The sequence below is a fragment of the Phoxinus phoxinus genome (genome assembly GCF_949152265.1).
Source record: "Phoxinus phoxinus genome assembly, chromosome: 22".
NCBI classification, from domain to species: Eukaryota; Metazoa; Chordata; class Actinopteri; order Cypriniformes; family Leuciscidae; genus Phoxinus; species Phoxinus phoxinus.
The window spans coordinates 2,168,739-2,194,777 of record NC_136897.1 but is presented as its reverse complement, the minus strand read 5'-3'; the positions used below and the strand labels follow the sequence as shown (position 1 = coordinate 2,194,777).

General features: G+C 38.3%; 2 protein-coding genes and 1 long non-coding RNA gene across 3 annotated transcripts in view; all 3 read right to left on the bottom strand.

Annotated features, from left to right (window-relative positions):
- col2a1b (collagen, type II, alpha 1b) overlaps positions 1-14,076 on the bottom strand; it is a 78,336-nt gene extending 64,260 nt beyond the window's left edge. The window contains exons 1-4 of the mRNA XM_079597549.1: positions 13,845-14,076; positions 7,929-8,135; positions 2,590-2,606; positions 1,994-2,026 (exon numbers count right to left, since the gene is read on the bottom strand). Of these exons, the coding sequence (XP_079453675.1) occupies positions 1,994-2,026; positions 2,590-2,606; positions 7,929-8,135; positions 13,845-13,938 (351 nt within the window). The 5' untranslated portion in view covers positions 13,939-14,076. The remainder of the gene's footprint in view (positions 1-1,993; positions 2,027-2,589; positions 2,607-7,928; positions 8,136-13,844) is intronic.
- LOC306990463 (uncharacterized protein) overlaps positions 1-26,039 on the bottom strand; it is a gene marked incomplete at its 3' end in the record, with an annotated part of 318,552 nt that overhangs the window by 200,586 nt on the left and 91,927 nt on the right. The window lies entirely within an intron of this gene.
- LOC306990895 overlaps positions 23,342-26,039 on the bottom strand; it is a 2,855-nt gene continuing 157 nt past the window's right edge. Inside the window, exons 1-6 of the long non-coding RNA XR_013795962.1 lie at positions 25,759-26,039; positions 25,588-25,660; positions 25,356-25,467; positions 25,182-25,235; positions 24,604-24,713; positions 23,342-23,728 (exon numbers count right to left, since the gene is read on the bottom strand). The exon at positions 25,759-26,039 is cut by the window's right edge and continues 157 nt beyond it. This is a non-coding gene — a long non-coding RNA (uncharacterized lncRNA). The remainder of the gene's footprint in view (positions 23,729-24,603; positions 24,714-25,181; positions 25,236-25,355; positions 25,468-25,587; positions 25,661-25,758) is intronic.

Sequence of the window (26,039 nt, the reverse complement as noted above, 5' to 3'; positions counted from 1 at the left end):
AGCTGTATTTATTAGCAGCGTGTGCTAGCGTATCAACAATTAGGGCAGAGAACCGAAATCATAACCTAAACCAGCATAAAACTGTCTAACTAGTGTAACTTCTTAGTAAGGTTAAAAGCTAAATGTATCTTAGAGCACAAAAGTGTGTTGTTGATCTTGAGGGGTTTCGCTGACTGAGAGGACGTCCACACAGTTTAATCCAAAAACGACACTTGTCAGGATTTGACCGGTTTTGGGAAGGGGAAAAAACGGTCCCCCCTCCAACCTCTCTGGGAAACGCGTATCTGTGTTACAAATGCCCCAGGCACAACGTTTAACCATATTTTTTATAAAACGACGACGTAATATCCTGCCGAGACCAAAAATATGAGACGCCTGCGTTGAAGTCAATGGAGCGCCGTGAAAAAGTGTCGGAGCCTCTGTCGGAGCTCGTTCTTGGCTGCGCTGTGATTGGTCAATCTACATTCTAGGGCGTGGCTTAGCCAAAGGCGAATTAAAATGCCTCTGCCAGAGCCCAGAACAAGGCGTTTGTGGATGAAAGTCCGAAGCAAGGACTGGTGGGACAACGTTGTCTTGCACCACTTCACGGACGTGGAGTGGAAGGAAAATTTTAGGATGACACGACAGTCATTTATGACCCCATGTTCAATGGTAGAGGGGTACATGGCACCCGATGAAATTACGGTGAGAGCACCGATACCATTGACAATGCGAGTCGCAATCGTACTGTATAAACTCGGAAGCTGTGCGGAATACCGTGTCATCTCCGTCTAATCTTTCAACTACTTTTTCTTCCTTCAAAATATTCAGCAACAACGTGGTCTCTGCTACAGACCAATTTTGCTTCCCGCGCGCCATCTTCCCTTCAAAAACAACAGTGCGTCATACGTAATTTCTACGTCATTGCACATGCGCATATCTTTCAGATTTGGTTTTCAGTCCGATTAAGTGTTTACATGTTCTCTTGATCGGATTACAAAAGGAATAAACCACCCCTTTCAATCCGATCGAAATTTCAATCGGATCGAGCTCAATCGGATCAATTAAGGTGTTTACATGAAGGTTTTTCAATCCGATTGAGCCTTCAATCCGATTATAAGGGTCCATGTAAACGCAGCTGAATCATTCATTAAAAAGATTTGTTCAAAAAACGCTGATTCATCCAGTAATGAAACTAGTGAAGGCTGCGTCTGAAGTCACACACTTCCTACTATATAGTGGACGATAAACAATATGTGACAAAAGTAGTATGTCCAAATTCACAGGACTCAAATGTACCCGGATGATTTATGATATGATGAACGCTTTACTATCCCATGAGGCCACGGGAGAGGATTTATTAATGACAGTGAAGCGACGCAACTGACGGAGGTAGGTCACATGATAATGACATCATAGCGTATGTCCGCATTCATTCTACACACATTCAAACTATATAGATAGAACATGCTTTCTAAGCCGGCGTGAAGTAATTACTTATTCAAAATACCGTAAGTACCAACTCAAGAGAGTATGTGATTTCAGACGAGGTCGAAGTCTTTATGAGCGAGTCATTGAATCATTCATTCAAGAGATTCGTTCAAAAACGCTGAATCATCCAGTAATGAAACAAGTGAAGTCTTCATGAGCGAGTCATTGAATCATTCATTCAAGAGATTCGTTCAAAAACACTGATTCATCCAGTAATGAAACAAGTGAAGTCTTCATGAGTGAGTCATTGAATCATTCATTCAAACAGAGATTTAAAAAAAATTAAATAATTCAAACTAAATATGTTTTTTTTTAAATAGACTGTTTTGTTTAGTTGTCTATTCATAATCGTGGGAGAATCGTGATCTCTAATTGAACAAAAAAAAAATTGTGATTCTCAATTTATCTAGAATCATGCAGCTCTAATGTGGACACACACTCTTTCAGGGCGAAGCAGCTGACACACACACACACACACACACACACACAAATCTGACATCAATGATACTGGTTTGAAGCTTACATCTGTTATGTCTCCTGGTTCTCCTTTTTGTCCCTGTTGCACAATGGAGGGAAATATTAGAAGATATTAGTCCACAACATTAAAGCAAATATGTTCATAACAGAGCAAAAACAGACTACAGCACACACTCACCCCTTCTAAACGATTACGCAAGCTAACAGAAGATAATGTTTTGCTAACATTCACATTAATTCACTTAAAACTTGATTTAAGAAATTTTAGATAGGCTATTTGGACTGGAAACTAGACAAACAATACTAAGTAAGAAAAGCATTTTTAGTAAAGCAGTGTAATGTTTTCAGAACATTGTTAAAGTCCAGAATAGTTTGAGCAAACTAAACACACACACACACACACACACTATCTATGGCCTGAGTGATTGACGTCTGCTTGACACTCACACACACACACACACACACACACACACACACACACACACACACACACACACACACACACACACACACACACACACACACACACACACACACACACACACACACTAACATCTCAGACCAAACACAGGATGAGCCTGAGACTTAATCATCACCTACAACACAGTCAGATTTTCAAACAGACATTAAACACACACTCACCTTCGCACCTGGCACGCCTGTTATTATCACGGTATGGAAGATAAAAAACAGAGTGTTAAAACAGCGTCATATAAAAGCAATCCTAAGCTCTGTGTTTAAAAGCCTAAAGGACTTTACAGCTCCAACATCCAGCGCATTCGGCTCCGGGTGAATCCTCAGTTTGAGTCTTGAACACCATGGATGTATTCAGGCGTTATGAATATAATAATGAGTCCATAGTTTTTTGGGCCTGTTGATTTCGATATTTCCCAGATGCGAGAGAGTCAGTGGCGTAAACGTTCGGACACGCACGATATTCTTCATTATCATAACGTTTAAACCCTTATATTTAAAGTCCAAATGTTCAACTAGACAAACGAGTCCACGGATTCCAGGAGCGGATGAAGTTATCGGTAACACTTTACAATAAGGTTCATTAGTTCATGTATTAACTAACACAAACTAACCATGAGCAATACATTTGTTACTGTATTTGTTCATCTTTTTTAATGTTATTTAATAGAAATACAGCTGTTCATTGTTAGTTCATGTTACTTCACAGTGCATTAACTAATGTGCACAAGATTTTAATAAAGTATTAGTAAATGTTGACATTAACATTAACAAAGATGAATAAATGGTGTATAGGTGCAATTCATTATTAGTTCATGATAACTAATGTAGTCAACTAATGTTAACTAACGAACCTTATTGTAAAGTGTTACCAAGTTATCAGATAGAATAAGTTAATTTGAGTTGAAGAATGATTGTTTAAACAAACGACAGTTAATGAGAAGTCATTGCATGATTAGAGCAAGTCACTGATTGCTTAGGAAACTGTTTGCACGATTCTTGCATGTTTTTTAACTGTTGTTTGCATTGTGAATCTGCCACAAACCCAGATTTAAACCTCACAGTCCACCGTAAAAGAGTGTGTTGCATGACTTAAAGGGATAGTTCACTTTGAAATGAAATGTTGGTGTGTTTTATCTTACCTGAAGTGCATCAAGATGTCGGTGTCTTTGTCTCTGCAGTAGTTTCAATTTTGATATTTTTAGGTCAAACTGTTCTTGTCTGTCAGTCATATAATGCAGGTCTATAGGCACTGTCTCCAAAAGCATGCAGAGAAAAGTCCAAATTACACAATTCCCCATGGTAAGTGCACATTGATGGCCTAAGACACGAAACAAGCGGTTTGTGTGATAAAACCAACAGTATTTATATCGGGTTTATCTCTTTTACACAACCACGTCCATCTGATCTGTTTACACCGGATTTCTTCCCCGGAAACTAATCTAACCGCCTTCGATTGGACGTTGCATTTTTAAACTCAGCAGAAACGCGTGTGATTGGCTGTACGGCTCAACGTGTGCCTTTGATTGGCCTGAACAATGAAGCGAGTCGTGTGTCAAGATAGAAGGCTTACAAATTGGGAATAAGTGAAAACTCAACACTCCCGGATGAGTTCGCGCGAGCTTAGGCCATCAATGTGCACTTACGATGGGGAATTGTGTAATGTGGACTTTTCTCTGCATGCTATTAGAGACAGTGCCTATAGACCTGCATTATATGACTGACAGACAAGAACGGTTTGACCTAAAAATATCAAAACTGAAACTACTGCGGAGACAAAGACACCGACATCTTGGATGCACTTCAGGTAAGATAAAACATACCAACATTTAATTTCAAAGTGAACTATCCCTTTAATGATTATTCCTGAGCTTAGCTTTGAAACTTATTGATGTAAAAAACAAAAACAGTTTGTCTGCAAGGCACATGAATGATATCCAGAATGTAATGTTTGTTAAAGGTTCAGCGTAAATGATCTGTGATTGTCATTCACCGTAATGGTATTTCATGACAGATCTGATATATGTCGTGTCTACTTGTCTGCGTCCAGCCGTTATAAAGCTGAACAAACTAATACATCAGAAATCTAATTCGAGAGATAATACGAAGACGTTCACAGTTTGCCCATATGTGAACTGAGGGCGAGTTACAACCTGCCACCGACGTGCCAGCCGAGACCGGTGTGCGGTTCACATGTGAGCGCGGGACACGCTAGCAAACACTGAAGCGCCGAGAGCTCAGATCTGAAGCAGATGTCGGCGGCGGGAGCTGGTGCTCTTACTCAGTGTGCAGACCGCAGATCTTTCCCACAAACAGTCTACGCTCAGATGCAGGACAGGTCTACATGCGGACGTCTGATGACGACGAGACTAACCAAAGCTTTGTTGTTCTCTTTCTTTGTGACACTTTTGTAAAGGTGAGCAGGAGAAAGCTCTCGAAGCATCGAGTCAGAGATGAAACTCTATACCGTCTCTGTTCAAGTGAGCTTCCCTCTAAATCATTCCCATATGTGTCCATCACTCCCGCCGCCACTGATATCCATTCCAGACGGAGCCAGCACTGTGTCTTCAGATGTTAGCCGTCTCTCGTCTTCAAATTGTTTGGTTTGGGTTGACTTTAAAAAAGGCTTCCATACATTTTTAGGGCCCTATTTTAATGATCTAAGCACATGGTCTAAAGCAGGGGTTTTCAAACTCTGTGTGTGTGTGTGTGGACCACTATTAGTAATCAAGAATTTTCGCGGACCACCTCATAATACACATAATAAAATATGTCTACACATAGTCCTACCTGAATTAATCCGCACCTATAATAGGCTTACTAGCACTAACGTTAAAACTATAACTGGTCATCACATCAGTACAACAGGCTTGTTTATTTCCTGGTAAAATTAAGGTAAAAAATGATTATTTTATATTTTATTTTGCCTTTCCACAGACCACCTGCAGTACCCTCACGGACCACTAGTCCGCGGACCACAGTTTGGGAATGGCCGGTCTAAAGTACACTAGTACACTAATCGAGTGTATGGCGCGTTAAGCGCGTTACGCGCAAATGATTTATGTGGTGCTTTTTGTGCATTCACGCGTTTGATGCGAATTTGCGTCTGCCGCCCGCGTCAATTCGCACCGCGTTAACCAATCAGGAGCCTGTTTGCTTCACGTGGCATAAAGTGACATAGCATAACAAACTCCTGCTCGAAGTCACTCATTCAAAATGGAGGAGAAACTAATTTTAGCTGTGTGTGATCACCCGGAATTATAGGACTCAAGTTCAAACTTTTATAGAGACAGGAACCAAAAGGACCTCGCTTGGAAGAAGATAAGTGAGGAGATAACCTGGTAAGTTGTAAGATATATAAATTTCACTTTTGTGTCACGTTATTGACCTACTAACTCGCTAGCAAGCTGCCGTGCTGCTAGTTTACAACTATTTAAATGATCTATCAACATTAGACATCTTGTAAAAAGATGGCCGCCAACGGGTTTCGAAACTTTTGAAACTTTCGCCTCTGACGCGCGTAAATTCCGCTTCAAATTTATGTTTTACACGGTTATCGGGTAGTGTCCATTCGCGCGTCAAGAGCGAAATTGACGCGCGAATGGACACAAAGTGATCAAGCGTATAACTAGACGTGGCAGGCGCAAATTTGACGCGCTATTCGCGTCCGGTGTGAACACACAGTAAAATAGTTTCTATATTCTCTTAATGAGTAAAGAGTGTTTTGGGCGTAACGTGCGTTAAACCAATCAGAGTCTCTTCTCCCATTCCCTTTAAAAGCCAGTTGCGCTCGCGTGGATTCGCTATTTACTGTACATGGTGGAATTTTTCATATTTAAAAATGTTTGTGTGCTGCTGCCCTGTGTGTGTAATAAGCAGAGTATACACGCATTGTGTATCCGTCTATAGGCTCATATTACTAATGTGTCCTTTAAAGGAACCGTATGTAAGATTCTGGCCAAAACTGTAACTACAATCATTTTCAAATGACTGTAGAGCGGTGTATCCCCCGACTCGAGGTTGCCAGATTGGCTGCAGGATCCAGAGGAACGTCGGCCGCTTCAAGGAGCTTCCAATGGCAAGACTAGAGCAGATCTGGCAACCCGGATGCCGAAACACTACTGACGTCGTGATTGGTGGATAGGTGGAGGGTGGCGCATCAGGACAAAACACAACATGACAACATCAACATCAGTTGAGCGCTGCAACTTCACTTTTAAATGACAATATCCTGGCCGGACTACTGTCGTCAGTGATATACGTATTTGAAATTAACATGATTTATTAATGTCTACTGACATCAGGGCCATTTTATGATGAATTGAAATACATTTCTTACATACGGTTCCTTTAAATAACAAATAAAATACTGCGCCATTGACTTTAGAGCAGGTTTCTGTTGGTCAATGGCTCAGTCTATTTCAGTTCCTCACAATCGCAACAATGCACCAGAACACACACCTGGTTTTCAGACCAGCAGCTGATGGGAGAACAAATGGGTGAAAATGCATTTGCTATTTAAACAACCTGAAAATGATAACTGCGTCGGGCTGAAACTAGCAAAATACATTTGCGTCGCGCGTGACACTGCATTGCACCGTGTGTGTATGATAGAGCCCTTTGTCTTCGGTTGTTAGCCGTCTCTCATTTTCAAATTGTTTGGTTTGGGTTGACTTAAAAAAAGGCATCCATACATTTTTAGGGCCCTATTTTAACGATCTAAGCACATGGTCTAAAGTACACGGCGCAAGAGCACTTAGTGCGTGTCCAAATCCACTTTTGCTAGAAAAAATGGTCGGCGCTCCCGGCGCATGGTCTAAAAGAGTTTCTCTATTCTCTTAATGAGTAATGAGTGTGTTTTGGACGTAACATGCGTTAAACCAATCAGAGTCTCTTCTCCCATTCCCTTTAAAAGCCAGTTGCGCTCGCGTGGATTCGCTATTTACTGTACATGGTGGAATTTGCAATATTATTATTTTTTCATATTTAAAAATGTTTGTGTGCTGCTGCCCTGTGTGTGTAATAAGAAGAGTATACACGCGTTGTGTACCCGTCTATAAGCTCATATTACTAATGTGCCCTTTAAATAACAAATAAAATACTTCGCCATTGACTTTAGATCAGGTTTCTGTTGGTCAATGGCTCAGTCTATTTCAGTTCCTCACAATCGCAACAATGCACCAGAACACACACCTGGTTTTCAGCTCATGGGCGAACAAATGGGTGAAAAATAAATGCATTTAGTATTTAAACAACGTGAAAATGATAACTGCGTCGGGCTGAAACACACTTGCGCCGCGCGTGACACTGCACCGTGTGTGTGTGATAGAGCCTTTAGTCTTCGGTTGTTAGTCTTCTCTCTTTTTCAAATTGTTTGGTTTGGGTTCACTTTAAAAAAGGCATCCATACATGTTTAAGGTGCTTCTTTTAAAGAACCGAAATCTATCAAACAAATATGAATACACATGTAATTTATTTATAAAAGTGATAAATAAATAAATTACGACCAGGGGAGGAGGGCTGGTCAGCGGCACAGACTGGACAACACTCCCCGAACGGGATCTCGGGTTTGGAGCAGTCTCGCAGCTCCTCGCAGATGATATCGTCGCACAGGACCGAGCCGGTGTCGCAGACGCAGATGCGACATGGCTCGGGTTTCCACACGTCCTTGTCACTATATGACTGTCCGTCCTGCGTGCAGCTGCCTGGATCTTCTGTGAGGAGCGTGAGCAGAGGAAGAGGAGGAGGAGGAGAAGCAGGCGCTGGAGTTAAAGCACATACGGTCAAAAGGACATTAAAACTCTATGATTTGGATTTGAAATCCCAAGCCATAGATGCTTCATGATTAGTGTAACATGATCAATCATATTAGTGGGATGCATACAGTAGAAAGCAGGGGTGGGCGATATACCGGTAGACACGGTAGAAATTTGGCAACCGGAAGAGTCAAGTCATCTTCATTTATATACAATGTAGACTGTTTCAAAGCTGCTTTCCAGAGATAAACGGATAATTTAAGGTAACAGATTGTTTTGGCTTTATAGCGGTTCTTGAATAAATATATTTTCCAGCTAAAGTTAGTTTTGATTGATTCACTTCCGTCGCAACGATCATTAGTTATTAAATTAGAGACCGCTAAGACGGCACCGTTCTCTCTACACACACTTTAAACTGAACCTGTGAGAAACACTGATGGCGCTCGCGTGCGCATCAAGAATTCATTCTATAGTTAAGTGCGTTTGAATATATGTGCGCAGGTTTGTAATTCCCTACAAACCAAGCCTTAACACACTACTTGTATTGACTATAAATTTTGATACAGAATTTTATTTTATTTGATCACTTCGGGGGAGATACGCGAACCGAAGAGATTTTGGACTCGTCTCTATCACGTGACGTTGCTGTGCCGTCACAAAAGCTTATAATTTGCATGCATTTTTTAAGCATTGCGGTTTTAAAAACAAGTGATTTTAAACTGTTGAAACGTAAAAAGAGAACTCATTCTGAAAGTGAAAGTTTGGTGAAATCTGCATCAATACTGAATTGAGTTCTCTTTCACGTTTACTTGTGATTGAACACACATATTCAAACCAAATTATGTCAAAATGCCTGTCTTGGCAAGTATCCTTATAGTCAGTTATATTTTAGATTTAGTCCGAGAGCTTTCTGTCCGTCCATTGAAACTGTATATACAGTATACTGTCCATGTCCATAAAGGTAATAAAAAGATCATCAAAGTAGTCCATGTGACATCAGTGGGTTAGTTAGACGTTTTTGAAGCATCGAAAATACTTTTTGGTCCAAAAATAACACAAAATAAGACTTTATTCAGCATTGTATTCTCTCCCGGGTCTGTTGTCAATCCTTCACAGTTACGCTGATGGCGTAAGACGCTGATGACGTGTTATCTGGTGCGCCCGAGCTTCATTTATAGACTGAGGGAAACGCACGCTGTAAAAGTGTCTCATCCGCGACATGCACATTTACGCACCATTAAAAAAATGATATCCACGCAAACAATGTAGAATAGCTTGAATATAGCGTGCGTCTCCCTCAGACTGTAAACGAAGCTCGGGCGCACCAGATAACACGTCATCAGCGTCTTCCGTCAGCAGCGTCACTGCGGAGTCGTGAACGCAGATTCACAACAGACCCGGGAGAGAATACAATGCTGAATAAAGTCTTATTTTGTGTTATTTTTGGACCAAAAAGTATTTTCGATGCTTCAAAAACTTCCAACTAACCCACTGATGTCACATGGACTACTTTGATGATTTTTTTATTACCTTTATGGACATGGACAGTATACTGTATATACAGCTTCAATGGAGGGACAGAAATCTCTCGGACTAAATCTAAAATATCTTAAACTGTGTTCCGAAGATGAACGGAGGTCTTACGGGCTTAGAACGACATGAGGATGAGTCATTAATGACATTATTTTCATTTTTGGGTGAACTAACCCTTTAAGTGAACGTAAACAGCTGAGAAAGAAACACATGTGTAACAGTATTAGCTCTTAAAGTGACAGCCGCAGGAACATTAGGATTCTGTCACTTTAAGAGCAAATGTACGGATACACATGCGTTTTCTTTCTCAACTGTTAAGTTCACTTTAAACATAACTGACTATGTTTTAATGTTAATTAAACAACAAAAGACGAAGAAAATCACTCACTGCTCTAGACTGAATTACTTTTGTGTCATTAGTAAGGATTAATGTATGTTTCATGGCTGGTAAAATATATTTATGGCCAGTAAATTTTCTAAAGTCCTCGGTCATTTGTTGATGTGGCAAAAGGTTAGTTTTAGGCCCTGCTTATGTGTCAAAATACCCATATTTCCAAAGATCCTCTTAAACATAGTCATTTATATCTTAAGTAAACATAAACAGAGGAAAAAGAAAACGCACGTGTATTGGATCCGTGCGTCAGGTCTTAAAGGGATAGTTCGGCCAAAAATTATATTAAACGCATGATGTACTCACCCTCAAGCCGTTCGAGATGCATATCAATAATTTTTGAGATGAACATATTTTCAGTTATTTTAGAAAATGTCTTGGATCTTTCAGTGGTTATAATGTCAAGTTATGGGGACCAACTCCTTCAAGTCCCAAAAATGTGCATGCATCCTTCACAACAGTAATCATCCGGCTCCAGGGGGATAAACAAGGCCTTCTGAGGGTAATCCGTGCGCTTTTGTCGTAAAAATATACATATTTAAAACACTATAAATGAAAATAACTTAATTTATAAAGTTTTAAATATGTATATTTTAACCACATTATAACCACAAGACATGTTCTAAAATAACTGAAAATGTGTTTGTCTGAAAAATGAATAACATATGCATCTCGAACGGCTTGAGGGTGAGTAAATCATGGGTTTAATATCATTTTTGATCGAACTATCCCTTTAACGTGACAGCAGCCTAATATTCCTGCTGCCGCCTGTGTTATTATTGTCAATCAAACAATGCTCGACTGAATCACTTTTCTCTCACTTTGAAAATAATAAATGTATATTTAATTTGCACAGTGAATATATGCAGTTTTTTATACATTTGAAAGAAATACTCATATTTACACACCATAAAAGATGTTGGTGATATCGCCCACCCCTCGTAGAAAGCATTAAATTGGAGGTTTTCTGTGCACATGAACCACCGGATTAATGCATAATCCATCTTTGCTGTCATCGCCAAACACATTCGAATGCAAACCACAAGATGGCAGCACAAAACTGATATCAATAAAACCAGCTAATTAAAAATCTAATCTAGTTCAAACCGTCCTGACGACTTCTGCCCTCCGCTGTGACCTGTCCAGATCACTGATGAATACCACATGAAACCTACCGACTAAAAGATTAAATGAAAGGCAGTCTGTTGGTTTTATATCTGACACCGCACTTTGTACACTCAAACTCACAGTCTTTCAGTAGCAGGTCAATCTCTCAAGCTCATGAATTTGCAGGGGAAATGTGGCAATGGAGAGAGAGCGCGGGTAATCAAACAAGCCCTGTTTGTTTCCCTTACCGGCTGTTTATTTTCTGTAAATTCCAACAGACCCCATATGGCGATGAATGACGCCTTTCTGAAAAGTAAAGACTGAGCAATTCACAAGCTTTTGCCTAATCTAAACAGCAGACTCTGTACGCTGCCAGTTCAAACATGCCAGAGAGAGAGTGAAGAACAGACAGCTTTCACTCACACACACACACACACACACACACACACACACTCACACACTCTCACACACACACACACACACACACACACACGCGCTTCAGGCCTTCCATTCTCTTTCTAGTGCCACCTTTTTCTTATTTGAAGTGTAAAATGGAGGAAGACTGTATTGGACACACAGGTGAGGGGAGGGCTTGTTGTCTTTCCTTTTCTCTCTTTCAAACCTTTGTGTAGGTCACGGGGTCACCGTCATGACGTCAGGACACCCACAGGCCTGCAGTCTGAAGTGAACACCTCTGAAATCTGTAAAATGATGCCATGACTGATGGTTTAACAAATGGACCCAGACGAGCCGAACCATGACCTGCTCACTATGAGGAAACACTCGTATGCCTCTGCGACAATAACCCAATTGTTAGCTTTTGCTCAGATTACTCTCTCTCTGTCTCTCTCTCTCTCTCTCTCTCTCTCTCTCTCTCTCTCTCTCTCTCTCTCTCTCTCTCTCTCTCTCTCTCTCTCTCCCTCTCCCCTCTCTCTCTCTCTCTCTCTTTCCTCTACATAATTGCTTCTTTTCAACAGGGTTCGTACAGATAAAATGAAATTCCAGGACATTCAAGGACTTTTCAAGCTCTACTTCTTTGGTTTTCAAGGACTATAGTCAGAAATCTCACTTTTCAAACAATATATGTATTATCTATACAATTTTAATAAATAGATAAATAAAATAAACTAATAAAAAAAAGCGGTGCAAATAAAGTGCAGCGCATGCCACTATTGAAAGGATGCTATATGACAAAGATATCGCTTTCCTTATTCAAACTGATTTTTCTCCCAAGAATATATGATCGAGCTGAAGAATGAAAGCTGTATACTTGGATATTTATATGAGCAATATCAAGCTCATAGCTATGCAAAATGGCTCTATATCCATATAAGACAGGCTGCAGAGTTCATTTCTAGAGAAAATATTGTTTTATCAATAAAATTAAAGACTAATTTAACATATAGGCCTTTTGTCTTTCATTAATTCAAGCACTTTTCAAGTAATTTTTCATAAATATGGCTGGTTTCCAACTGCAAAAAAGTTATATGATCATTAAACAACATATGATTTTACATTGCTTTAACTCATCAAAATTAGTTAAGCAATTAAAAAAAAAGAAGTTATACAAGATTCAACTAATTTAAGTTGAAATGACCTAAACATCCAAGTTGATTGTACTTAAAACTTTAAGACAGAAACTTTTTTTACAGTGACTTCAAGTGCGGGCTAAATGACTTTAATCACCTTGTACAAACCGTGTTTTAACTGTATTTTATTGTCATTTTTTACTGCCTTATAAAAACAAAACTCACTGAAATATCTTTTAATCTGTTTACTGGCGAGCTGATTTCCCCTTTAATTCGAAAATATGGTCGAAGGAATGTGCCTTGCTGAATTATAATAGCAGCTTCTGTCCTTTTCATGTTTTTCCAATAGCTTTTCACCAGACAGTCTTTCCTTCTTTCCCTGGACTATCGTAGCCCCTGGGTAATTTAGGAAACAGATGGAAGCACTTTAACTGTATGGAAGGGGAACAGTAACTCTGGCTGAGGCCCACCGTTCCTGAACCCAACTACTGATGCACCTCTGAAACCCTGGGAATATAAAAGTAGTGCTTTCTGAATGCCGTCAGCTCTGAATTCTGACAATTCGAAGACATTTGGAGCATCTGCGTTTGGTGCATGCCTGGATTTGCCCCGGTGGCCCCTGACAGCAGAGGAATGTGCTCTTTTAGGGCCCAACCAGCTGAGCCTCAGGGCCATCAGGAGGGCTTCACACAGACATCAGCACAAATACACAAATAAAACAATTGCTCAGTATATAAATCAGTGCTGTGCATGAGTGTGTGTGTGTGGAGGCTTTAGAGATGTCCTGCAGGTGACCTGATGGATGAAATACCCGGAATACCTCCAGAATAAACACAGACTAGTCACAATCATTCCACTTCAGAAATGCCCTAAAATAGCCTAAATAAAGGAGAAAAAACTTTTTCTTTTTTTTTTAAACTCATTAACTGAAAATATTCACTTGTTCTAGCTTCTTTGTTTCGCATTATTAGGCTAAATTTGCCTCAATAAAGCTGGCAGCGCGTACAGTATTTCCTTTCATTAAGCCTATTTACTCAAGCTCTGGCGTGTAAAGTCTAAGAAAACACTTTTCTGAGAGTAAAATGAGAAAATGGTGGGCAAACTCACGGTCATTCTCGTCTTGGCATTTGACAACGGCCAAAAATGCGACTAGTGTTGCCACAGATAGCAGTAAAGTCCTTGAATCCGCCGACAGGATCATGTCTAAACTGCAGACATGCGGCGTTTCAGGAGCAGGAGAGAAAGAGCTGGGATCTACTGGTTTCTAGTGACTGGAATGATGCATTTAGTCCAGATTTGAAGTCGATGAAGCGCAAACTCTGCAGATTCTCCGGCGGACTGATCAGGGGCCGCGGGTTTGAGTCCGTACAGCTTTGAATGGAGAGCCGTATTTTCGGAAATAAAAATCCACCCCTTTACCCCCCATGAAGGTGAAATTGGAGAAGTGTTGCCCTTCTCTCTCCTCTCTCCTCTCGCACCCATTCTTTAAGAGCCCTGCCGGGAGAAGACGCCAAGAAAAATAATCCTTTCAGAAAGAAATCTTTATGGGCTAATATGATCGAGTCGTGTGCTTAAAATAGCTGTAAAGTAGCAGTGAGTTTTAATGTAGCCTATCATATCGATTATTAAAGATTAATTAATAAATGTAAAAGCTACTTGTAAATAATAACGAATACATGTAAAAAGATAGTTGGTTCATGTGGATTGTACATTGATTTGTTGGAGATTTCAGTGGTCATAAAATTAATATGATTCAATAACAGTGGAAATATTGATCAAACTTGGTATCATAAGCATGTGTTTTAAGCTCTTTCGTTGATTTTACGTTTCATTATGCACAGTTTGGGGACATTTCACCCTCACAGAGCCAACTAACACAAACACCAAGAATTTACCATGGTATAATAATAAAGTCCCCATGAAATCAAAATGTATTAAGTTTTTTTTTTTTTTACTTTTAGTATTAATAGTGTAAGCTAGCTAACTGTTATTTATAAGCAAGTGCTAAATAAATGACAGAATTAACAGATATAAGTGTTCAAAACTTCTCTCACTTCTGACAAGGATGAATGAATTTGATCACTCCGCACTTCAGCTTCTCATCAGATTTTCTGTCCAATCAAATGCTCTCTAGAATCTGAAGCTCCGCCCTCTACATTATAAATAAACGCTGAAGCTGCAGCTGAAATTGGTCACTTGTTCACAAATTTATTATTTTCTACATGATATGGCCCATAGTGATTCAGACAGTGTAAATATGATTTTCATTGGGGCAGATGAAGTCTGGTTTCACGTTAGTGACCCGCCGCAGCTCCGGTCCAGACCAGAAAACGTATCAGACCCGTTTGATTTCTGCACAGAATGCTGTATTTTAAAGAGGATAAACCGTTAGAGATTAGGAGAAAACTGCGGCTTTACCGAGCTCAACCATAACTCTTAGTTACACTTCTGGGCAAATATTGCGCTGCAAACATCAATAACAGCTTTAACTTGTCAATGCTGACAAATGGCCATGGTATAAGCTTGATAATCCATGGCTAGCTGTGCATTAAACTATTTGAAGGCACTCGCATCGGGTGGTTAATTATTTGCCTCCACGACACGTCAAACATTAAAATAATTTGATGCATAGCTATGGATTATCCCTACTTAGCAGCAAACCCTAAACACACATTAACAAACTAGTCAAGGTGTGTGTGTGTGTGTGTCTGTGAGTGTGTGTGTTTGTGCGTGCGTGTGCATTATTGCGTGTGTGTGTGTGTGTGTGCGTGCGTGTGCGTGTGCGTGTGTGTGTGTGTGTGTGTGTATGCATGTGTGTGTGTGTGTGGTAAAGAGTAAAGATGCTTTAGGGTGATTTAAAAGGTCAAAGTGCAGGGAAAGAGAGAAACTGTGATGGACATTTTTTTGTCACGAATGCCCTGAACTGTTGGAACAGGTGATACAGGGTTAAAGATGTTAACACTGATATTGTCAAGTCGTTTGCCCAGGCGGTGCCAGTAGACCACTTTAACAATCATAAAATGCTAAAGAAATGCCTAAAGCGATGTATTTGAAAATGCAATGGTGTTTATTCAGGTCTAAGACCAGTGAAGAATGGGGAAAACACATCAGCAATAAAGGCGTCCGATGCAGCAAACAGGGGGTCAGCTGAACACCACCAATAATGTGCTCAGACACTCAGAAATACAAAGAAAAACTGATGAAAAAAGTCTAGTGAACGCTAATCATAAATATTAAAATCCCACGGTTTGGCGAAATCAAAGTGCGGGTGCAGTTTACCGTGTTCATCACCGCGGCTTCATACAGTTCTTTTGTATTATGTGTGTTTTGTTGTTTCTAGCGAGCGCAACCTGAGGAAGAGCGGGAACGTTATCCTCGATTTTAGGAAAAGTCCTCAATGAGGCGTTATTTCACTGGAGGAATGAGTGCTTGACTGATGAGTTTAAATATCAGCGCACTGCTATAGGGTTTTATTCATTGGCTAAAATTGGCTTTTGGCACTAAATTGGCTTCAGCTTAAAGCGGCACTCGGTAACTCTAGCCACCGCTTTGCTGATGTTCTCAGTGAGCTCCCCCTACAGCTGCGGTGCGTATATTTTTCACATCACTGTCGTAAAGTCACTTGCGGCGCGCCGGCGCCCTCCTCCCCCTTTCTACCGCTGCTCATGTGCTTTTGTTACGGTCGGAGCCGGTGTGGTGAACAAATGAGTCCCAGACACACCAACTTTATCGTGTGGAGCATGTCTACCGAGGTGGGTAATACATCATACACAGTATCATTTAACATTGACATGTACATTTTGTATTCCGTAAAGCAGTTCGTGTTTCTCGCTCGTTCTCGCTTCTCACGAGACTTCCTATTTTCAATTTACCGGGACGTTAGTCCCAATGTTGCAAGGTTGGTTTTCCGCCTGGGAACACTGGGGGGAGCGGGGAAAGTAACCATTCTCACTAGAACAGATTATTTAACCATCCAAATGATTTCTAAACGGGTTTATTAAGTTGAAAAAGTTACCTAGTGCACCTTTAATTCAAGAAGAGACTCCCATTGGTTCCTTTTTATTTTCAAATGTGCTTACTTTGACTGTCCTCCATATCTGAGAGAACTCTTGGTTCCTCGTATTTACCCACTTAGAGATATGCGATATTTTAGAGATATGCAATAATTACTGTACCAGGAATCTTTTCAGCCGCTGGACGTAAAGCTTTTCATTATAAAGCTGTAGGGATTGGAATAATCTCCCTCTTTCTTTTAGATCCATTTCATCTTTTCGCAGATTTAGGTTATCTATATTTCAATATCTTAACAGTGTGTGTGAATGTTACTGATGTTGGACTGAATAGTATTGCTTGTAATTGTCTTTGTTTTATTGACTTACCTCCTGTGGATTCGATCTCTGGTCTTCATGTGACACCTCTTTACATTGAATTTCTCATGTATCAATTGTGTAATGCGGTAAATGTGATGTACTTATTGAGATAGCCATAACATGTCTGAGCTATGATGTGTCTATGGTTTGGGGTAAAGGTGTAAGCTGCCTAGTAACTCAATTGTTTTGAGCATTTTTTTTTCTCTGTTGTATTGTTTATGTGTATTTGGACCCTCTTGAAAATGAGATGTTGAGAAATTAATAAGCTGGTATTTATTTGGAGCTCTGAAACTTTTATTTGCACTTTTTAACACGTCTGCAATAAATAAAAATAAAATATAATTTGGAACGAGATGCCAGTGACTGCCTTGGTTCTTACAACTTCCTCTTTTGATGAATTACTGCCGCCATTATTGCAAGAAAACGTACACAAATTTTCTAGCATGCATATTGTTTTATGACTCTTAAAGGGATAGTTCGCCCAAAAATTTAAACTATCCCATAATTTACTCACCCTCAAGTCATCATAGGTGTATGAGCTTCTTCTGTCAGCCGATTAAACATAATCAGAGTTATATTAAACAATATCCTGGCTCTTCCCAGCTTTATAATGATACAAAAAGTATATATGTTGTCCAGTTTATAAACTATAATCATAGTTTACGGTAACTGCCATATGCGAGTCTAGTTCCAGCGGAAGAGTGACCTATGAACTATGACCCGATTTACTCAATTAATTTTAATTGTTTGGGTGAACAAACCCTTTAAGTCTGAACTGTGATATGTTTTCTGACGGAGACATTAACATATAAAGCAGAGGAAAATACTGTTAACAGTTTTGTACACAGACCTCAACTCTCAACGCACAAACCTCATTAACAATGACAATCAACAGATATAAATCAACAAATAACTACAATAATGACCAAACAGCTGTCATGGTTCCGGCAGCGGAGGAGGATCTCGATCACAGCAGTTTAGACAGCGATCCAGCACTTCACTAGAGTAAAAACAGTACAGTACAGCTAAAATACACAGGAGAAAACAAACTGAACAAGAAACAGGTACACAAAGCAATCAGTAGCCATGGCAACAAACAAGGGCAAAATCAGTAACCAAGGAAACGGGAAAAAAGCAGGAACTTACATTTGGGAACAAAAGGGACACAAGAAAATACAAACTAAAAGTCCTTAAAGCAGAACAACAAAAAGTTTAAACAAAGTCAGAATTTATTCACGCTGCAATGCATGCTGGGAATTTACAGGCATATTGTTCATTATGATAATCTGTTTGAATAGTTGTAAAAACATTTTGGTGCGCTCTGATGGTTTAACATGAGTTTTATGAAGTTTCAATCATTTGTGTTTGTCTATTTTGTGTGCATTTGTAATTTTGTGTCAATTTGTAATTTAGTGTGCATTAACTGGAAAATATGTAGCGTTTTTTTTTTTTTTTTTGCAGTGTGATATCACTTGTGATGTTCCTCATTTGTTAGTGGCTGGTTATAAAAGCATCTGCAGAATCAATAGGTTTATAGAGCGCATCATAAACTGGAAACACACACACACACACACACACACACACAAAAGTGACAAAAGCCAGTGAATTTAACCCAAAATGTGTCTGATTAAAACTGGCATCACGTAGCCTAGTTAAAATATGATTATTGTTTTTGAATGATGACTACACTTAAAGGGATGGTTCACTTTGAAATGAAATGTTGGTGTGTTTTATCTTACCTGAAGTGCATCAAGATGTCGGTGTCTTTGTCTCCGCAGTAGTTTCAATGTTGATATGTTTAGGTCAAACCGTTCTTGTCTGTCAGTCATATAATGCAGGTCTATAGGCACTGTCTCCAAAAGCATGCAGAGAAAAGTCCACATTACACAATTCCCCATCGTAAAGTCCATCTGATCTGTTTACGTAGTCTACGCAAGCGCCGTAAAGCGCCGGAAGTGATCTCTCACGCGTGTACGTCACTCATTGTTTACACCAGAACCGATGCACAGAACAGAGATTGTAGGACGGCTAATAGAAATGGTGCTAGTTTGCGCTTATCCGGGATGTTTAAACCGATGTAAAAAATACATTTACGTAAGCTCGCGCAAACTCATCCGGGAGAACACTTCCGGAGCATTCCGGCGCTTTACGGCGCTTGCGCAAACTAAGTAAACAGATCAGATGGACGTGGTTGTGTAAAAAAACGATATAAATACTGTTGGTTTTATCACACAAACCGCTTGTTTCGTGTCTTAGGCCATCAATGTGCAATTTGGACTTTTCTCTGCATGCTTTTGGAGACAGTGCCTATAGACCTGCATTATATGACTGACAGACAAGAACGGTTTGACCTAAAAATATCAAAACTGAAACTACTGCGGAGACAAAGACACCGACATCTTGATGCACTTCAGGTAAGCTAACACACACCAACATTTCATCTCAAAGTGAACCATCCCTTTAATGCATTTAAATCCCAGCACAACTAACACTGAGCTGCAAAGCTGAGGTCCTGAATCTTTGATATCTGAATAAAGTTAATTTAACAACCACGACGTGAAGCTCTCAGCGTTTAGTCACAGAGAAAAGCTGTATCTCTATAAGAAAAGCTGTTCCACGACATGCATCACGATGAACACAAGTGTAAGAAACACATCATGAATGAGTAAGTGTTGTGGTTTGGAGAGCGTGGTGAACACAAGATGTGTCTTTGTTATCCGGCGCTCAGGGAACACGCTTCCTCCCAATCCCAGCAGGAACTGGGACCAGTCTAAGATTTCAGAGCAAATCACACGACTGCTTCAGTGATCACACACACTGCAGTCAGTAACGCACACATTACACATTTACGGTTATTATTATCTTTTAGATTATTCTTGACCTAACTCATTTATCACATTTGATTTGAATAGGATAATGGTATAAACAACATGAAGTGCATGAAATATTACATAATGTCATGGTTTCCCAGTTTAATGAGTTTAATGAAAAGCTATTTTAAATAAACAATTTAAAAATAAAAACAATCGAAATAAAAAAAACACTTACCAAAAAGAAAATAAATATTTGATCTATTTTATGTCATGTGACCATTAACTGACATAACGAGACCATGAAATTATTTATATTATTGACTTAATTTTTAACATCGACCTAACTTATCAACTTAAAATCTTAGAAGGTACTTCAAAGTAAATATTCAGCATTGCATGTAAATATAAAATGACTTGAATTTGTACATTTTAACGTGTTTAAAACAAGAGCCTTCCAAAGACAGTAATGCATAGATGACTCACTGAGTGATAATCTCCAATAATGACTCGTGTTCATCAGGAGTGTGTGCGTGCGTGGATGCGTGCGTGGGTGTGTGTGTGTGTGTGTGTGTGTGATTTCACAAACCTGGAAGTGCTTCTGAACAGATATAAGCAGCTTTTTTAGAAAGGAAAATTTAAAAGATAAAAAAGTTGCAGTAGGGAGAACCAATGGATTATGAATAATGTACTGCCATGAGATATAATCATGTAATCAATAAAAAAAAGTAACTGTATTACAACTATTTTAAAACAAAATAAAATCCTATTACAAACTTACCTGATGATGTAACCAGATGACATGTTTAATGTAATGCTGGAACCTGAACCAAAAAGCTGTCCTGAAAACTAACTCCACCGGCTCGGCTGTGTGGTCATTAAATTAATCCAAATGTAATTAAACATGGACATTAAACGTCTGTACGCTGGTGTGCAGAAACACACGCTCAGACATTCCTAACATTTGAAAAATGAAAGGAGTTATGTAACTGTAATTGTTCAAGACTAATTGGCCATTTCATAACAAAATGCAATGTGGTGCAACTGAATTATTTAATAAATGATATATTTCACAGGCATCAGATGTTTGGAAGGCATTGCCTCTGTTTCATTTAAAATTACTGTTTGAAATGAATTGTGTTTTTACACTAAAGCCCTTAAACTTGGTGATAAATGCAATACGCATGTAGTATAAAACTAAACAGAATAATTATTTTTGTTTAATTATAAAATATTAACATAAAAAATATTATTATTATGATCAATATTTTCACAATAATGATATTTCAACAACAACAAAATCAGCAATGTCATGAAATCAACGTTACAAAGTGATGTTGATTAAAAATGCGTGTGAAAAGAGATTCATTGTGTGGTGTTGTTGCTCTTTTTTTTATATATATATATTTTACTGTAGCAATAAATGTTGTAATGGTCAGAAATGTTCTGGCGTAGCATTATAAGTAATGTTGTTTTTATATTAAAGTCCTCCTCACTGTAAAAAAAATGTAACCTCTCCAAGTCAAAATATTCTAGTGACTGGACACATCAAAATTTTTAAATTGGCCCGAGTGAAAGTGATTCTGTAAAATGAATTGAATTAATTGTTGCAATAGTCTGTTAACATTGGCTCAATGAGAAATAATATGTCAGACTAATTGAAAAATTTAGATGTGACCAGCTCACTAGAAAATTTTGACTTGGGGATGTAATTTTTTTTTACAGTGCAGCAGTCAATCATTTTATCCATTAAAACTCATCTTTATAAATGTTTTCCCTTTAAAAATAGTTAGCATGCCCTCATAAAGCTTGAATGTATCTCTACTTGCTTCATTTAGTATACGCGGATTCATGAATATGCAAATGAGTCTCCGCCTCCACTCACTCACAGCCGCGCGGATGACCTGATCCACTCGCTCAACTTTACTGTGGTAAACGCTACACGACGGCAAGTGGAAATACTGGTTTAATTCAGCCATCTTTTAACCAGAAACTGATTCAGAAGAAGAGAAAGAGCGAATTAAGTCGATGTATCAGAATGGTAATGCGTTTCATGCATTGCCCGGTCGGACACACGACTGTAAATATGATTAGCATTTATCAAACCGCTAATAATGTGTTGCTAATGTCAATCTCCGGTGCAGTCTGTGTTCGCTACACTGCAGATTTAAAGGGGAAATACTCACTAATGCTGTCGACTGATGGATTTACACATGGTTTGTCTTAAATCATTTTTAAAACCCCGCATAGTCATATAAACAGCATTAAGCACTTATCTTCTCCACAGGGCGTCTGTGAGGATCTGAACTGCTCATGAACACCAGATCCAGGCTTCACTAGTGCACCAGTGAACCCTGATGATGATGATGAGGAACGGGCAGATCACTGAAGATGAAGATGAGATCTCTGCAAACATCATGATCTGCATTCAGTGAGAAAAAATACTTCTTATCCTTCATAACACAGTTCATTTTTAAACTTCTAAGATCCACAAGAACGAAAAATAAACTGTAAAAACTCTATACAAATTTAATATGATATTTCAGTAACACTTTACTTAAAGCCTTTATATATAATACATTATAAAAGTATTTATAATGCATTAATAATGCATTGTTTGCTCTCATCTTATCTATTCACTGTTACACTTTTAGAAAGTATGATGCATTAAAACACATGACAAACAACCAGTTCAAGGATTCTGCAAATATTATAATGCATTTTAAATTTGGTTACAATTATTCATGGAAAGATATAATGCATTACGTACATTATGAATATCTTTATAATGCATAATACATAAAGGCTTTAAAGTGTTACCAATATTTCTTTATTTAATACTATTTTAATACCACTTCCAAAGTGTGTTGAGTCCAAGTCTGTGAAGACAGTTAATAAATATTCATCTAGTCATTAAATGTCATGTAGGACTTGTTTATCACAGCAAAAACGCCAGTGTACATTTAACTCAATTTGAGTCCCATTTAACACTCCTGAAATGTATATATGACTCCCTCCATTTTGGAGTTAAAATAACACTTTTGAAAGTGTGAAATATATACATTACTCGTGGAGTACATTTGAACACTTACAGTGTTTAAAAATAACACTTTTGAAAGTGTGAAATATATACATCACTCATGGAGTACATTTGAACACTTAGTGTTCAAATGTATTCCGTGAGTAATGTATATATTTCACACTTTCAAAAGTGTTATTTTAACTCCAAAATGGAGGGAGTCATATATACATTTCAGGAGTGTTAAATGGGACTCAAATTGAGTATAAAAGCAAATAATTTAACCTAACATTGAATGCACATCAAAACAATCCAGAAAGTTAAATTGTAACCTTAGTCTGGGAACATAGTAAAATTCATTTCATTGTAAGGTTAAAAAAAGGCAAAATGCAAACAGTTGTTTTAACAAACTAGTTTTTTTTATTAACGAACAAGCCCCTTTACATCATAGGTTAACTTTTAAAATAAATGATGAAGGCACAATAAAGGCATTTCTGTCATCATAATTATGTGAAAGCTGCTCATCAAATTGTCTGTATCTCTGTAATATTTCAAGTCCTGTACATGTCAGTGAATGCAAGTCCTGTGAAGTTGAGTACCTTCGACTTTGCAACAGTACAGCAGTACTTGAGTCAACACAACATTCAGCGGATGAACAACAGTTGCAGGATATGAGTGGATCAGTTGTGTCCAGTTGCTAACAGTAAAGTTCAGTGCATATATAGTTGTTTCACAGAGCAGGAAAGGCCGTGCAGATCCAACTTTATCAAAATATCCTGGAGTGCTGGTTCCCTACACAACACAAAACCAGACCAATTACAATTAATACTTTGTGTTTTATAAATACAAGTTTATGGTGGAAAAAGTTAAATCATCTTAGACTTTTGTGACTCAAACAAGAAACTATTTTGGTTAGATTAAGACTTGAATTTACTTTTTTCCAAGTAAATAAAAGACTTAATTCAACAACAAAAAAAAGTAAATTCTGTCAAATTATTCACCCTCATGTTGTTCCAAACCAGTAAGAGTTTTGCTCATCTTCGGAACAATTAATGAAGATATTTTTTATAAAATCTAAGAGATTTCTGTCCCTTCATCAACAGCCTTTTCAACTATAAATTCCAAAGCCACAGAAAGGTATAAAATAAATCATAAGTAATCCATGTGACTCAAGTTTAACCTCAATTTGTTTTATTACGAAGCAACAAGAGTGCTTTGTTTGCACGAAAAACAAACAAAAAAACTCAACTTTATTTACAAATTATTAATCTTCAATGCACGCTTAACATCTGCTCTCACGTCAACAACATGCACGAGTTGTAATGTTCTCATGAACGCATGTTGGAAATTACTATTTTATAAATTAAGTGGTAAATGTTTTATTGCTGCAAACACAGCACTTGCATAGTCAAATTGATATTAAACCACTGGAGTCGCATGGAGTACTTTAATGATATACCTTTATACCTTTCTGGGGCTTGAAAGTGGTAGTTGCGTGGACTGTCAATGGAGGGACAGGAAGCTTTCAGATTTCATTAAAAATATCTTCATTTGTATTGTGAAGATGAAAGAAAGTCTTACATGTTTGGAACGAGATGAGGGTAATTAATGACATAATTTCCATTTTTGGGTGAACTAACCCTTTAGGAATAAATTAAGACACGCACATTACGAAATCTCACTAAATGGTCAGCTGCCGGAAGAATCTTTGTTCCCTTCTGGTGGCTTTGTGATGTTGGGGGCAGGTGATGGGCAGGGATTTCCCAATCAGTTGAGTCTAAAATTAAAAAGCAAGAAAACATCTACCTGTCAAATCATGAAAACAATTGGTTTGAAAATTCGTTTTAAGTCAAAAGAAAAGAAAAAAAGAATTAAGAAATCCAAAATTTCCACAAGTTAAAAAATAAATACGACCTCACGTTATGTCAATCACGCTTGCACACTGCCTCCGAAACTTTCATCCGTCATTAAAAAAAATCTAAACGGGTTTGATTTTCTGCGTTTTTCGCATCCGTAACAAGCAGTTTGAATGGTGCTTTGACAATTTTTCTTTGACGAAAAAACACATATACGAAAATTTCGGACTCAGTGTGCAATGGCCTTTACTTTTGTAAAGTAATTTGACAAATTCAAAATGAGTGTCATGAAACACAAAAAAATCTAGTTATACCAAATGGCAACAAAACAATGATTATTTTTTTACCTTTATGCACATGATTCTCTCATATGTTGTGTTAAATCTTACCTTCACTAGGTTCTAGTATACACCAAGCCTGGTAGGTGCATCATAGAAATGCTCCTAGCAAACACAAATAGCTAAATCAATACATTTAAACGTGAAAGCTTATCCAAACATCAACCTAAATTTAATCTGACAAATACATTTTGCATAAATATTGAATCTGAAAGAATTACTTACCCATTTAAAAAAACGTGAACCTCTAAATAAGGAAATAAAGTGGCAATTTCCCGTGCGTTGTTGGTCCGAAGTTTGTGGTGTTGAGGTTCTGTTTTCAGTTAAGATAGGTGTGCTGGCAAACGAGAGTAAAAGATAGTTTGAGGATAAATACATTATGATATTTGCACATCACAAATATTGTCATAAAAATATCATTATGAAATACGTATTGTAAATGAGTTAAAACACTTACTTTGTGTTTTCACTGTTAAATGCAAACTCCGTGTCTGCACTGCGTCACGAGTCAAAGATGTAACGGGCCTAGTCTGTGAGAAAGGTTTAGGCGCGCACATCATATAAATATCGTTATAAAACAATATAATGCCATGAAATACATGTTTTAAATTTGGTTAAAAACACTTACTTTCGGAGTTTTCCCTGTTAATGTTACAAGCAATCCTCGTCGTCGTCAGCTCCGTATTGAGCCAAAGATGTCGCCTTTGAGAAAAGTTTCGGCTCGGTTCAGCGCGCAGAGCATTTAAATATCGCTATAAATCAATATGTTATAAAAATACATATTGTAGATTAGACAAAACACGTACTTTCGTCGTTTCCCTGTGTAAAAACAACCTCAGCCTCGTCTGCTCCTCATCGCGCGTCGACGGAAATGCCTTTCTGAGAGCGGTTTAGCCGTGCACAGCACAT